Raw genomic sequence first — 16,759 nt, forward strand, 5'->3', positions numbered from 1 at the left:
CACACAAGCACCAGACTTGATCGTGGGAACAACAGGCTTTTATTGCAGGTCTGCATGATCTCACAACAAGCAACAATCGCTAACACGGGCTACTTTGTCAGCCGTAACCAATGCCAAACAAAAACTCAACTATGAACCCACAATGTTGCTTCCTTGCCCGAGGACCGAATTTACAGCAACACACATCTCATTTATGTCTCAAATGGCTTATTCTCTCTTTTTATGTCTCCTATATTAGGTAATAGGAGTGTAAAAGTGACTATAGGGGTGTTATTTCATGTCTAGAGGGCTCTAATAATGTTAAAACCCGTATTTAGAAGGTTGGTTTTCTATGCTCAAACGAGAAAAATAGTTCATTTATAATATTGAATCCAATCCACTTATCACGATCGGGTCTGGAACCAATTAACAACAATAAACAAGGAATTACTCGGCAGTACTGGCATGCGATCATGCTATCAAACATCATGCTCTGTAAACCTGAAGGATAGTACTATTTATTTGTGTTTATTTTTATAAGAGGTTCTTGTGCAAGCCTCAACAGAGCAACTGTTGAAGAAGTCAAAATATTCCTGTCCGCACCGGCAACACATTCCAAAAATATCCACATGAAAGTTCTCTGCAGCCTCTCAAATGCCTGCCAAATTATGGCCCAAACCATTTTTCCCCATCAGATGCCATGCCACGTATTGTCCTGAATGATAGCAGTAACTACAAACAGTCTCCAGCTCAGCTGTGCTTTGACCGTCACTGCGGCGTTAACCTGTAACTCCTTCAGACTTTTAGAATATATTTCATTTTCTCACTCCATTGCTCCACGGTCCTCTGATAAATTACTGTAAAGTGAAGCGAACATGTGATCTGATGATCGCTCCATCACTGTCAACGGAGCTAAATGAACAGCCAGGCAGGGCAGGCCTCAATGTGTTCAACTATAAACACCGCCACAAGAGAGTCGTGCGGTCTTTTCGAAACGTACATATACACATACATAACTCCATGTATGCGCTTTATTGTTGCAAATTTGACAAGTTACAATATTACATCAATTTGTACGACATGAGACATTTATTTTGAATAATTTATAACATAAGATACACCTTGCATGGAGCAATTTATTGGGTCAGGTAACTGAAGAGCGGTTTTCAAACTCCTGCTGTCTGAAAACATTAGTGTTTGGTCATTAGCAAAAAGTTGTTTATCCATCTGAACTGCTGCCATCACTCCTCTCAATGGACTGTGTGGTGGAATTACCATCAAGTGATTTCACTTGTGGCCAATACGACTGTGTTTTCTCCCATCAATTAAATGTGAGCTAGAAAAATAGCAGTGCATTTATCACTGACAGAATGTTTGCCCCTTTAAAGACATTCCACTAAAATACCCCCACCCCGATAATTTAGATGAATGTCTTCGAGTGGACACATTATGAAGTACACTGGAACGTTGGTTGGTCGTCATTTATCCCCTATAGAAGGTCCGAGTCCAACCAAAACGGACACAAACCATAAATAATAATGTCAAGCCCAATTGGTTGCAGAAATGTTAACACAAAACATGTTTTTATACTTGTACAATTATAATTTTACATGCAGAAAACAATTCAAAATACGTATAAATGATGAATAAAAGGTATGCGTGATTTAAGGTTGTTGCCAGAGACACCACCAATGTTCCCCCTAATCTTCCAAGTATCTTGGCATACACTAAAATGACCTGAGCATTTCTTGGACCTCTGTGAGCGCCATCAAATGTGCAAACTGTGGTATCGCACCTGTCCAAAACCTGAGAAACCTGATAGCTTCCATTCTGTCTTATTTCGTATATGACTGGTTGCAAGCATGACCAGTCCAGGGTGTACCCCGCCTCTCGCCCGAAGTCAGCTGGGATAGGCTCCCGCATACCCGCGACCCTAGTGAGGATAAGCGGCGCAGAAGATGGATGGATGGATGGATGGATGCTTGCCAGCAGACATCAAGGAGCATTCCACAATGTAGCTTTCTGTATTCTCAACCCCAGACAAAACACACCATGGTCTCCTACAATTAGCCGTCTGAATCTTGTAGAAAACCCCTAATTTATCATTTAATTCTTCATTTCTTTTCTCATTTTGCCATTTATATTGTTAATTAGGCATACTTTAATTTCCTTATTTGACTTTCACTTTCTGTTTTAAAGCAGCCTGTTGTGTCAGTTTATTCTGAAAATTTACTTGAAATTAATGCCATATTTGTTGGACATGTTTACTTTGCCTAAAAATAAATAAATAAATAAATAAACTCTCAGCCAACCTTTCGGTCTTGTCAGCAACACATGACACTTCCTGCCTCTGGTACGTCCGGCGATCAAAATAAAAGCACGGCAGAAAAACACGCACAGTTACGCCGCACATTCAGTCCACACTGTTCACTCCGAAAACTCACTTTGCAACATGTTTGATAAAGCAGCCTTTCTCATTTGAAAATAAAAAAAATCTCCCCCAGTTTCAACTCTTGTTCGTCCGTTTGCACAAACACCGACAGCCAGTCCACCTTCAAAGAAAAGTCTTTATTTTTTTTACTCTGGCTCGGTGAGGAGATGTTGCACTGCCTGTTCGTTTCGCCGTAATGTGGGTTAGCAAGCAGCATTTAGCTCTCTTAACTCCGTGGCACCAGTAGCTATACGCTAACCTGCAAAACAGCAGCGTGTACTACGTAATGCGCTGTTAATCAGTTGATTGGCTGCGGAAGTAAATACGCACAAAGAAGATCTGATCATTGGCTGGACAGTGTTGGTCATTGTGTTGTTACCGCTTGTTGTTCCCTGTCACTCATGGACTTACATTGCAAAATGGTACAGAATATTATGTGTTTATTTCATTTATAGTTCCGGTTGGACTGTATTTAGTGTGCTGCTTGGATTTGCCGTGCACTGAGAATGCGAGAGCAGTGCGCGATTGCGCAGGCGCGCAGCTTAAAGGGCACGTTGGACACCACCTTTGTGTTTTGCCGTGAGTTATTTCTTGAATTCAGTAGTTTCTCACCTCACCATCTCTGACCATGGAGCCAAATCAAGTTGCAAATGGCATCATGTTGATAAATAAGGAAACAGCGACAGGGGCCTTGCATTTTCAAATCGTGGAGGTATGGCTCAGAGAAGGAAGAAACACTCTCGAGCAGATGAATCACATCGCAGCAGATCAACTGGGTTTAGTGCGTGTCTGAAGGTTGCAGAGACTTGTCAATACAATACACATACAGTATGCTCATTAACCATGGATCTACACTTAATCACCCATGTTGAGCTACCCTGTTTTCATTGTCTTGCTTCCTCAATTTCATTTTCAGTGTACGTGTCTTCATTTTTTAATGAATCTCATCTGCCAACCATTTAACCAAGCCCATGCAAATGAGCACGAGGCCTGAAAAAGACACTAACGTGCCGCCCAGGCAATTTACTGTATCATTTAAAACCATAGTATGATAGTATGATGCAGTACTCATGTAACGTTCACAGTCGTAAATAACAAAACTCTAACACTACAGTTGTCTCTCAGCACATCGCGGGTCAAATTTCACCGCTTCACGCTATCACGGGTTTTCCAAACATATACAAATGAATAAATCATGCTATTTCATGGTTGAATACGGCCTAATATTAGTAAATAAATATGCATATTTAAGGAAATTACATACTTGATGCCGAAATTAAGCATATTCAAGCATAAAAATGGCTAAATGGACTAAAATACAAATATAAGCCATTCAGAAGATGATTGAAATTGTGATTGTAGTATTGTAAATTGGTCACCAGTGGGGGTGTCGAGAAATTAAAACGAGATTTCTCATTCAGAAAGATAATTAATTAATCAATCACACATTAAATCCAAATGAATTCATTTTGCCAGCCTCCATATATCGCCATGTGCATGCAAGTCTGTTTTCCTCGTCTCTCGCCTCCAAACAAGCCAGAAGAGAGTTCACTCTGTGAATTGGTTCAGCACCTACACGCTTAAAAGAACAACTGCTAACCGAGTGAGACCTGTTGTCAGTCAAACAGTCGCTTTGCGTCCGCGTGGGCGGCGCGGCCGCTGGCATACACACAGCATGAGAGTGTAGCCGTGTGAGGAGCAATGCAAGGTAGCAGAAATTAGGAGGGAAAATAATGCTTGCAAAGCCAAATGCCGCAGCCCCTGTGTGGGAATATAAATAATGAGCAAGGTGAGCCCATCAACACGAGCCAGTATGCCGAATTTATTCAAAAGTGGTATCAACATAAAAGGTAACAAAATGAACTTGCCCAATTCAAACATACCCACCTGGCCCAGTTTTCTTTAAAGACAGCCCCTTGATACCCATCTCAGTCAAAACTGAACATTTTTATTTTTATCTTTTAAGGCAGATTTGTTGAAATTAGGGATGCTACGATCAGGGTTTTATCCTGCCGATTCAGATCCTAATCATCCATGTGTGAGATTGGCCGATACCGATAATCACATGGATTAACTGTACATTTTTCAATTTTTTAATGGTGAGTGTTATTGTCCGGGCACTGAGGCCTAGTGTTATTGTCAAGGGCCACTGGCAAATAGGTAATTATTAAAAAATAAACTTTTCTGCGGAATGTCTTTTTTTTTTTTTTTTGCCTAGTGTGAAACAATTTTTGTACTATTTGACACAAACCTGAATTTAATTTGAATAATATTTTGGAGTAATACAAATACACGCAAATAATTGTTCAATAGTTAATTTTTTAATTCAAGATAACAAAACTAACAGAATAAAATAATACAAACAAATATCTCTGTTACATAGACATTTGTCCTGCGTAACTTAAAAGAGAATAAATTGAGTGTCCAGGATGCAGGGGTGTCCAACATCCATCACTATTACAGCTGTCAAATATTGGTGTTTTATTTCTGACTGGCAACATGTAAATTGTGCACTACTTTATTTACCAATCACATCTCCACTCAAACAGTGTAGCCATCGTCTTTATGCTATTTTGTGGTCATTTGTCATTATATAAAAAGGTATAAAGTCTGAATTCAACAGTTATAGTAAAAAAAAAAAAAAAAACTCAGAGTTGAAGCAAATACTCGTTGACCCTTTGGTGAGTTACTCAAAATCAGCTGGCGAGCCAGGAGACCCCTGTGATAATATCACCATCATAAGGCTGGACACACTATGTGTTTATGTTCATTAAACAACCACACACAAATAGCGGTTTGCGGACAAGACATAATTAGTATAATGACAACAAGAGAGCAAAATTGTTCAGTGACACTTGAAAAAGTTAATAAGTACCCCATGAACGCGATACCCATTTGTCAGTTCCCCGTGTGACAAAAACAAGCTCCAAACTAACCGCATTGCTTGTGTGCTTTAAAAACAAATTGACACTGTGGTAAAACGTGACATTTGGAGTATGAAGACCAGAAGCTAGGCGGATAACTCCAGTTAGCTAGGCAAAACACAGCTTGGCAAAGCATGGAAACAAAGATGCAAGAAAAGTTGAAGGGCAATAGGTTTGATGACGGAGTGATCAACACGCTGGCATTGATTGGCGTGGCCTGTGGCAAGCTGTCAAACTGCAGCCATTGAGGTTTATACAGACGACGTGACACAGCAGGCATGTTTTTGTGATTGGTTTGAAAGGCATATATCGGCATATGCAGATCATGATCATGATTGGTGGCCGACTGATCGAAGCATCCCTACTTGAAATACATACTAGATTGCACAGTTGGTCAAACGTTTGTACACAATCAGTGTATATGTTAGAAGAAAGCTAATTAGTTTTGCTGAACAGCTATTATGGTTCATATATTTTTCATACTTGTGATGGGAATTCTGAGGGGAGTCAGTTCTTATGGCTCGGGTCATGAAAAAGAGCCGGTTAAATGATTGTATTACCACAAATAATGTAAAGTTATGTGTAAAGTAAATGAAGAAGGTACAAAACATACGTTACACCAACTGCTTATTCTATAGGGTGGGCCATAACTTTCCATACACAGGAAAATGTATTATGTATATTGTTTTTATGTTTCATATCAGATTCCCAGATCTCTCCCCATTTTTCTTATATATGGACAGTTATGGCCCACCCTTTGTAACATACAGGTACTGGATACTCAACATGGAACAGAGTGCTTGTCTGTTTTCTTTGAACTGCGCTTACACACACACACACACACACACTCATTGAAGTGTCCACTTACACACACAAAGTGTAGACTTTCAGCTACAATTTAGGAGGTTCCACAAAAATAGGACTATTTGGGAATTAGAGTCATTTGTGCAACTTATTTTTCATGATGACCTGGCAGTCAGGAGATTGAGGGTTTGAATCTTGGGGCATCTGGAGTTTGCATTTTCTCCCCGTGTGTGTGCATGTGTGTTTGTGTGTAGGGGTTTGGGGTACTCCCACATTCCAAAAACACGCATGCCTTCATGCCTTCATGCCTTCATGCCTTCGTCATGCTAGGCCTCATTTATGTATTTTGGCTGTGTATTTTTGCACTATACTCATTAAACACTCTATTTTTGAAGTCTGTCTGCATGTCCTGCAGCATCTGGGGTCCAACCTTGAGCAAAACGCTACAATGGAAATCGTTTGTATGCAGTGAAGTGTGGTGAGGTTCATGGCTGGTGAGGCAGTGACTCTTTTGGAGTTGTTTTTTGATGTTAATTAGGATAATAATTAATAAGATAATAATTAAGATAGTTCATTAAGATAATAACAATAAAAAGAAGAGATTAATTCACTTTGGTTTAAAAAATGTCTTCAAATTGTTTTCAAACACGTCTTAGTCCCATTTTTTTTTTTTTATTAACTGGAAAACATACAACAGCACTTTATGCTGGCTAGTGTTACTGCTGTCCAAAAAAAATACAAAATGCTGGCTCTTCCGCTGTGGAAGAATGGCAGTGACAAATAAACATTTTCCGGGTCACTCACGCCTGACCACTTAAGAATGCAGCGTTACTGCAAGTGCCTCCCGTATGACATTTCTAAGTAGTTTATCGTCCCATTAGTAACAATAACGATCTGACACTTACGTTAAAGACACTGCACAGGCTGTAGAAAGTCACAGTGTATAATAGGTTTTTCTGCAACATTATATTTTTGGCGACATGCTGACAAACACAAACTGGCGGGCACCACAGTCTAACTCCGTGTGCAGTGTGACGGTAGGCAGAAATGCGCAAATGCAGCGATTTTTACTTCAGAGATGTTAAAACGACTCATACAGAAAAAGCATTTACAACACAGTCCAATGGACAAAGTATTTATCTTTATTTTATGTTATCTGTATTTGTTATTTTTTTATTTTGATTCTTTTTCTCCAACATGGCTGGTGAGGCAGTGCCTCGCCTGCCTCCCCAGACTGCATGTCACTATTTGTATGGCTGACTGCAGTCTGGAGCGTTGTCAGATTTGGTCTTTAGCAAAAATCTGAGTTTCTGCTCTAGCCATAGTATTTCCAAAGTAGAGGTTCAGTTGCTGACCATGCTTCAAATCATTTTCATATAAGTATTCAAATGCATGGCTACAGTATATTTATTACTATGTCATATCAACTTTAACATAAAACTGAGACAGTCGGAATTTACTTTCACCTAAACATTTGTTACATCAAAATATTTAACTCGGTGGACAAAACTAACAGACAGATTGCGGTTTTATTATAATTCACTGTATTTTCTTGTCTATCCTTCTTACGTATGAAAGCATTTCAAGAAAGTGGACCCTTGCAGCAGGATCTTACCTTTCTCTTGTTGGTCGGACAGACATAAAGGTAACTCAGAACAGTCTTCGATCCAACTTTGTCATTCATTCTCTCATACGTAGAGCCGTAGTCAGTAGACCTAAAGAGACAAACAAAAGGTAAACTGTAGTCAGTAAGAGCAAAGAACCATTTGTAACTCTAAAAAATGGCAGAAAAAAATCCTTATTTTGCTGAAATGAAACAAATCGATATAACAGTCTCCTGCACCTACAGTCAAAGGGAATCATCTGTTAATTCTCTCCTGAACAAAACCTTAAGATCGAAGGAAAATTATGTCGGCACATTTTGCGCCGGTGGATTGTGACAAGATTGCACAGAGAGCATGAAAATGCAAAATGAAGAAACAGAAGCAAGAGACCAAAAAATCGAGTCACAATTCATCAATAACTGCATTTAAATACTAACAGGCTGTTCATCAGCAGATCAAAACTTTAAGAACATGGCCCCATGAGTTAAAATCTCGGTGAGGGTGTTGCGTGTGTGTTGCGCCGCGGTCGTTGTGGGAGGCAGACATCGCTTTGCCTTCTGTTTCACACTGTGTGGGTGTCCAGTTACTCTACATGACTAGCGCAACACATCAAAATACGTGACTGTAGATGAAATGCCTGTAGCTATTTTCATGTTGGGGTGTGTAAACACCATGTTTAGAACGCCCATGTGACGAACACAGGGTTAAAGATGAAAGCCCCTTCGGCTTGTGCAGTAGCATCGATTGGCAGCTGGCGATACAGGATGTGGAGGATGTTGCAGGTTTGTCCTGTTAAAAGACCCAGCCTTCACTGCACAGACCCTCCGTCAAGAAGCGGGCTTTGGCTTATACTGTATAGCACTTTTCTATCTTCAAGGGACTCAAAGCGCTTATGGAACAGCATCAGGAGCAACAAGTGGTTCACTATCTTTCTCAAGGTTACTTCAGCATGGTCACGGGCTTTGGGGGGACTGAGGATCGAACCAGCAACTCTCCAATTTGGGATATAACTACTCTACCACCTGAGCCTCGCCATGCCCCAAGGGTGATGCCTGCTGCCACGTCTCCACATAGCCAGCTACCAATTGATGCCAGTACACAACCCTGAAGCTCCATCTTCAAGCCCTTTCATTGCAGATGCCATCTTACGGTGACTGGGTTGCAGCTTGCATCAGTAACGGCCTTATTTTGCGTCAAAGATCAGCCTGTGTCTTCATGTTCAAGCTCGTCGGATTCTTTGTCTTGGTGAAGATGACTTTTTTTCAGTCTTCTGCTTGACTTTTTGCTACTTTCCATAACCGTCAGGATCTTTTCAGAAATGTAAAATAACCGCCCCTTTGTGACCAACCTTAGCAACAATGACGAGTTGCAAGAGGCCTGGCTTGTGCAGTTCAACATTCATGCCATATCAAAACCCATAAAGGCTCTGCCATCAGGACATCAGGACAGTGTGAATGTCTGAGAGATAATGACTCTAAAGTCAGATTTTAGCACAGATTTGAACTGGCTAAAGTTAAGGTTACGGATGAACACTTTTGATCATCTGATGAACAGCCTGTTTGAATTTAAATACACTTTTCAATAAATTGGCTCTCTATTTTTCTTTTCTTTCTTCTACTTCTTCTTTTTGCGTTTTGAAGCTCTGCTTACATTCTGGTTACAATCCACCGACACAAAATTTGACTTAATTTCCCCCCCGTGTCAGAAGGGTTCACAATCATATGAGGCTCCCAAAAGAAAGTAACCATTCACAAGTGCCTGGGGACCAGCATTTTTAATAATTAATTCCCTCCAAATAAGAAATCTGAACTAAACTATGGCAAGTAGCAAAAACACTAGTGAATGCTCCCAACCCCACATGAAAACAAGCCTGTCCTGATCTCTCAAATGTTCAAATGTTACTCTTTTAGGGGATGTAACAGCTACTTGAAAGTATTATGATGAAAGTAAAGATGCCTTTTCTTTTTTTTTTTTACTTAGACCAAGCTTCTTGAACTTGGAAATGAGATTTTGATGAAATTGCAAGATATTTCTCATTGAAATTCACCCGAGAATGCCTCAGAGAGACACCGTTGTTACTATAACTACAGAGCACAGTAATAATGAGTCAAAGAAACTCATTTCTACCACATATTAGACCTGGGGAAGAAATGTTAAGGTAGATGACTGTGATGTGTTGTTTTTTAAACCAGAAAGATAAACCCCCAAAAAGGTAAATAAAATGCAAGTATTACGTTCACATTCACGATATCTACTTGAGCTGAGAGAGTGATCATTGAAGCATGAAGATGATGGCATCCTCTGCTCCAACCTTCTCCTGGTATGCAAACTGCGGAGGGTCAAGAGTCTGTGGCCTTTGGTGGTGAAGCAGCAGTCATTCCACGGTCTTCATCAAGTGTGATGTCAGGGCGACTGGCCTAAAGTCATTCCGTTTCCCAGGATGTGGTTTCTTTGGGAGCGGTACGATGCAGCTTGTTTTCCAGAGTCGAAGGACCCTCCCCTGTCTCAGATTCAGGTTGAAGATGCGTTGTAGAGTTTGTCCCAGCTCCAGTGCGCTTTCAGCAGTTGAGCGGACACTCCGCCTAGGACAACTGGGAGGGGAGGTGTCCACCTCAGTGCCAGTCGGGGGGAGTGAGGGAGCAAGAGAGTGAGTGGGGGCTGTTGTGTTCTGAGCCATTAGCTGCGTTCAAGAAAAGCAAAATAAACTGCAGTCTCTGAAGTTCCTGACGCAGCGCAGCCAGTCCATCCATCCTATTTGGAAGTGAATTCACGTTTCCATGATCACTGAAGGTACCGCAGGCTTCTATCGCCACATCTTTGCCACCAGTGCAAGACTTCGTTCTTAGACATATCTGTCAACCCTTCCATTTTTACTGGGAAAAAGCTGCATTTTACCCTTCTTTCTCGGCATCCTCCCTCCATCCATGCATCCATCCATCTATTTTCTATGCCGCTTATCCTCACTAGGGTCGTGGGGGTATGCTGGAGCCTATCCCAGCTGGCTTCTGGGAGAGAAGCGGGGTACACCCAGGACCGGTCGCCATCCAATCACAAGGTATATGTAGACAAACAACCTTTCACACTCACATTCATACCTATGGACAATTTAAAGTCTCCAATTAACCTAACATGCATATTTTTGGAATGTGGGAGGAAACCGGAGTCGCCCTCCCTCTGAAGAAAGAAAATCCTCTCTGGTTCCAGCAACACTGCGGCAACATTGGCAATCAGAATACCAAATCCTGCCGGCAAAGTCAAGCCTTCATAATAAATGAAGCACGCCAGTAAAATGTCACAGTTGTAACACAGTATGCAGTTGTGTCATTACACCAGCACATCATGGAGTCCTTACAGTGCTGGACTCTTAACACCAAAGAGGGAGCTTGACAAAAAGAGCCCAGAATGAAAGTACACAGAGTATACTTAACAGTTGCCGCACCCTTTGAGAGAGCGAAACTTAAGCGTGTGTGTCTGGAAAGTGAAAGTTAAGTTTGTGTGAGAGAGACTGGCTCAAAATGGTTCTAACTATGCTGATAGCGTGTTTGCTTTCTATCTTCTCCTGTCAGTACTTTTCCGTGGGTTATCTTTGAGTATGTTTTGAGTATGTGGCGAGAAGGCCTTCTATGGGAAGCTATTAGACGGACAATGCACTGAGCTAACGGACTTAAATCTAAAGGGGTAATAATAATATCTTACAGCAGATATGCTCTCAGAGAGTGTAGTAGTAGGATAGAAAAACAAGTAAGGAAAAAAATACAAAAAGTACCATACAGGTATAAAGTAAAATGAACAAAAAAGATCAAAACACACAGGGAGCTGCTGGGGGGGGCTGCCACTCGCGTTGGCGCCGGAAGCTAATATGATTATGTTTATATGATATAATAGTTGTACATTATTGCCATTTTCCTTTTAGAAGCAAAGATGAAAGCATTTGTGAAGCGATCTGCAGTAAAACTACATTCAGACACCAATCAACAGTCCTGTGTGGAGATTGATTGACTTGAACATTAGGGGCTGACGTGGAACGCTTAATTTCCTCATTGGACAGCAAACAAAATATTGAAACAAAGTCAATTAGCAGTTATGGTCTATAATACCGCCTGTTATCGTCAAGTGAAATGTAAAAAGTGAGAGACATTTTAGAAAGCTAGGCAGGGTGGAGAGGAACAAAGACCTTGTGACTTGACAGAATAAAGTTCAGACTGTCTTGTACTGGCAATTAAGATGGGTGACGTGCAACATTTATTCTGGCAGGCAGCCTCTTAGGTGACCCTGATCATTCACACCTTTGTCTGCAGGGAGACATTTCTATTTGCTGTTTGCAAAACAGAAGCTGGTCTGGTGTGGCCAGCGAGTGACCTTTTCTTTTCCTTTCGGCTTTCTTTGTCTGACAACTAAGGATGTATTATAGTGTTTGCCTGGCAGGACTGGAAGACCTGTTGGAGTGAGGTGTACAATGGATGTGTTTATCTATCATCAATACCCTTGTGGGGTACGCAGACTGCCGTAGGGGGTACGCGAATAAAAATGAATACAAAACAGCTTGACTACATTAGCGCCAAACACTGAGATTTACGTAATCCGCTCGAACGTCTCATGTAAACAGCCACAGCAGGTGCAGAAGAAAGGTGACAGTATGAAGTTGTTCATTGTTCTGTGTCATTTAGATGAACAAATAAGTATGTTTGATGATGACGTTGTGTATTTAAAGTGTTTAATCTTGAAGATTTTTCCGCTGATCTTCTAACGTGTTGCTGTGATGAGTGTGTTTCCTGAGCTGTATGAGCTTGTCATTTGTTTGTTGATTGGATGCACTGACTATGTTAGAAAGCCCTCAATTTTGCACATGTAAGTAAATTTATGCTTTCACGAATAATGCGTCTTCGTCGGGCATCGCGGGCACTTTGTTCGGTGGTCCTTCAACACGCCATGTGTGATGTTGATTGACACCTAAATTATGTGTATGACTTTCTCTGACGATGCACAGAGCAACGTGTATTTTCTATTCTTCCTTTCACCTCTTCCATGTTCAACAATGTTAATGCTGTGCATAAATGCACAGAGGTGAGCTTTAATAATGCTAGCTCTGTGCTGCTGTGCATTTTTGTTGGTGCATAACCTCATGCTATATGTGCTCATTTGTCCTTGTGGCTCAGTAATAAGCCTCATATTTAATTAATGTCCTTATTGATTTCAGTATGTTATGTGCCTTTGTTTTCCAAATTATTGATAATTATTACATTTATGTGTACCATTAGTTGCATTGTACTGATTATTTCCATGTTCTACAGCAAAAGAGCATAAAGATCAGTTCACCACAGCTTGTCAGCACTTGTTAAAAATAAATTCACCAAACAACTCTAAAACCCTCTCTGTTTTAAATTAGTGCCTGTGTGTGCAGACACCTGATTTTTTTTTAATTTATTGTCGTACTATATATTTAATAATGCAATGTCTCATGGTGTTGTTGTGATTTTTAAGTGTGCAGGGGGAGGAGGTACATGACTTCCAGTCAGATGTCTGAAGGGGTACGTGACTGTGAAAAGTTTGGGAATCACACGTGAGGAGCAGATGATTACCTCTTGAAATGTTTCACTTTCTGATATTGATACCGAATCGAAGCCTCCGTACTAAAAAAATCAGATTACCGATACATCCAGCGTCCTTAAATTGTCTCTTTCGTGTAATTTTGTTTCTGAGAAAAAGCAGGCTCCTTTATGTTCTATTGGCCATTCTGGAGTGACTGCCCCCAAGTGATACACACATGATGTCCTTATGTGGTAGCTTTTTCAAGAATCAGTCAAAATCATGACTTACAAAACATTACAATAATAAAAAAATATATAACTTAGATGTCTTCGGTATATGAACATGTATGACTAAATACATATCTTCACCATATTTAAATTGTTTGAGTAAGTACAGTAATCCAGTACAGTAATTGTTAACTGGTTGCAGACCTAACCGTGGTAAATGAAATTCCGCGAAGTAAGATTCCCTATTTATAAATAGAATATTTTTGTAGTTAAAGCATGGAAAACCTGTTTACGGCTTTCTAAATGCGGTTATTAGCATTATTAGAGCCCTCTAGACATGAAATAACACCCCTAAAGTCATCTTTACACACCTATTACCCAGTATAGTAGACATAAGAACGAATAAGACATATAAGACATAATACAGACTCACACGTTAGCATTGGAAGAGTTCCTTGTTCTTTTTCTTCCAGTTTCTGTACAGTAATTCCCATGGTGGCTATTGTCTCATCAATGTACTGACACCTAGTGACCAGTGTAGAATACTATACTGTATATCATCACAACGTCTTTGAACGTACCTTCTGAATGTCTAATTTATATTTTTGTTCATTTACATTTTAAAAATGTTTGATTTAGGCAAAACATTGTAAAATTTGCTTAAATAAGCATATTTCTTGATTAATGATAGGCTGTATTTATTTTATTTTATTTATTTTTTTAATAAATAATATATTTTGGAAAAAACGTGAGAGTGAGGTCGCAAAATTCGAAGCGCAAAGTGGCGAGGGATTGCTGTATACTTGTTTTGACACAAAAAAAAGTGTTCCAAGGAAACAAGAAAAGCCTTTGACCATTTTGTTGAAATGCACGTTCAAAAACAGAGATACAACACAAATGGAACAGAAATAAAGCTCAGTCCATATTTATCAGCTTTCAAGAGAAGGCAAACACATTCATGTGACTGTTGAAGCAATGCAGCAGCAAGTCAAATGTCTGTCCAGAAAGCCAGAGAGACAGGCGTCTCCAAAAACAAGACAGACAGACAGAGTGAAGAAAGGTTCCCAAGGAAACAAACCTCAGGCAAAATCAAGACGATGGACTCTGAACACTCGTTGACTGATGTGCTTGGAGACATTCCCGGCGCCAGTGAACCAAACCCTTTCAGTATCGCACTAAGAGGTCAACGGTAGAGATGCTTGAATACATTGGAGAGATTTTTGCTGCAATTGCTGCAGCCTCTGTCCTAGGAAAAGACTCTCTGAGATAAAACAATAATAATAGCGCTATTTTATGACAAAAGCTTTCTCTTTTTATTTTTTTATTTTATAAGCGAGATTAAAATCTTCTAATTGAAAGAAAACCCTGAAAAACAACAATGTCCTGAAAGCAAATTAGAGTCATTACGTTTCCCGTTTGGTTTTAATATTTGTTTGTTTGGAATACAATATTCATAATCCTTTGTTGTGTTGTGCTCGGTAACAACATCCAAAGAGTCCATTATGAACAATTAGGGTGTTTATCCTTTAACAATAAACCCAATAACTCCAGACACTGTTATGAATATAGAACAAATTTGCAAATGAATTGGGTCCGCTGAGAGCACTTAGGCAGCCTAATGGTAGTTAGAAGCAGTAGTTTAGATTAGGAGAGGATTAGGTTTGAATTGGGTTAAAATCTACCTAAAATAGGAGAATACACATCTGCAAGTTTAAATATCACGTGTGGAGTACCCCAGGGGTCAATATTGGGACCAAAACTGTTCAATTTGTATATCAACGACATTGGTAAAGTGACAAAGGACTGAAAGTTGGTATTATTTGCGGATGATACCACTGCCTTTTGTTCTGTGGAAAGCACACAAGGGTGAAATTGTTATATTAAAGACACGGTTTGATAAAAACAGATTATCCTTGAATTTAAGTAAAGCTAAAATAATGCTCTTTGGAAATAAAGGATATTTACGACCAAATACAAATAGATGGAGTGGACATTGCAAGAGTGAATGAAAATACATTTCTGTGGATCATAATAGATGAAAAAATGAGTTGGAAATTTCATTTAAAAAATATACAACAAAAGGTGGCGAGAAATACTTCTGTGGGGGAGAGCGGACTGTATGTGTGTTAGGTGGGTTCGCTGGGGCACCTCATCCACACCAGAACTTGCAAGAAACACTTGCAAGAACAACACTGAAAACACACGGCATTTCAGTATGCGAAATTAAATAATGTAACGACTTGAGCAAGGAACTAAAACAATGCACCAAGATGAGAGAATTCCAAAAACAATACAAGCAGTTGATGTTTGTTGAATACAAGGCAGAAGAGTCTTGAACTTGCTTTATTATGCTTGCCTTCATTTCTATTTATTTATTATTTCATTGACTATTATATTTATTGTTCTGTCATGCTTGTTTATATGTATTATTATCTATCTATTATTACACTGATGTTTTATATGGAATCATATTTTATGGAATAGAAAAAGTGAATAATATGTACTGCACAAGATGTGGAATGGATGGGGGGTAGGATTAAATAAGCTTTGCTTCTTCCTACTCCTTTTGGACATATGGAACTGTGAAATGATTCATGAGATGTTTTCCATTGTAACCTGCATGCATGTTCAAATAAAATCAAACCAAACCAAACCAAACATCCGTGCAAAAACAAAGTATGAACCTCTGGACTAATACAATCAGAAAATTACAAAGTGAGCTCATTGAGCACGTCATACATGAGTGGAGCATGAAGGAAACATATTTGATCAGAAGCATTACAGGAAGACAGCTTACTCCCCCCTCACACAACCACCATTTTCATTGCAAATTGCAAATTTACAATCCAAAGGCCAAATTATGGAATAATTCCGCGCCGTGGACATCCCGAGCTTGCAAGCTTGTTGCGATTTGGAGCACGTCATCACTCGCGCCGATATCATTATTGGCAGAAAAACTGATACCGAAATGCGATCTCATTTTTACGCCAATACCGGACATCACTTAACTGTAAACATTTTCCTCACTAGAAAATTGTAACAATACAGAAAAAAAGAGAAATAAGAATAAAGTGTGTAGGCTACGTTGCATTACCACAAGTATTGTGTGGGGTTCTGACATGTGACTCAGGAGAAAAGCTTTAGGGGGCAGTAACCAGAACCAGAAAAGTACCTCCAAATGCTACTACGTTTTCTTTGACTCTGACTCATTTGGTGTTTTTTTTTTTTTTTTTTTTGGCAATGGCTAATATCTCCTTCTCT

General features: G+C 39.7%; 1 protein-coding gene across 2 annotated transcripts in view; it reads right to left on the reverse strand.

Annotated features, from left to right (window-relative positions):
* LOC129182179 (VPS10 domain-containing receptor SorCS3-like) overlaps positions 1-16,759 on the reverse strand; it is a 220,399-nt gene that overhangs the window by 80,365 nt on the left and 123,275 nt on the right. For both annotated transcript variants that reach the window (XM_054777958.1, XM_054777957.1), the window contains exon 3: positions 7,754-7,853. In XM_054777958.1, coding sequence (XP_054633933.1) covers positions 7,754-7,853 — 100 coding nt within the window. The remainder of the gene's footprint in view (positions 1-7,753; positions 7,854-16,759) is intronic.

Source organism: Dunckerocampus dactyliophorus, chromosome 6 (assembly GCF_027744805.1).
Source record: "Dunckerocampus dactyliophorus isolate RoL2022-P2 chromosome 6, RoL_Ddac_1.1, whole genome shotgun sequence".
Classification (NCBI taxonomy): domain Eukaryota; kingdom Metazoa; phylum Chordata; class Actinopteri; order Syngnathiformes; family Syngnathidae; genus Dunckerocampus; species Dunckerocampus dactyliophorus.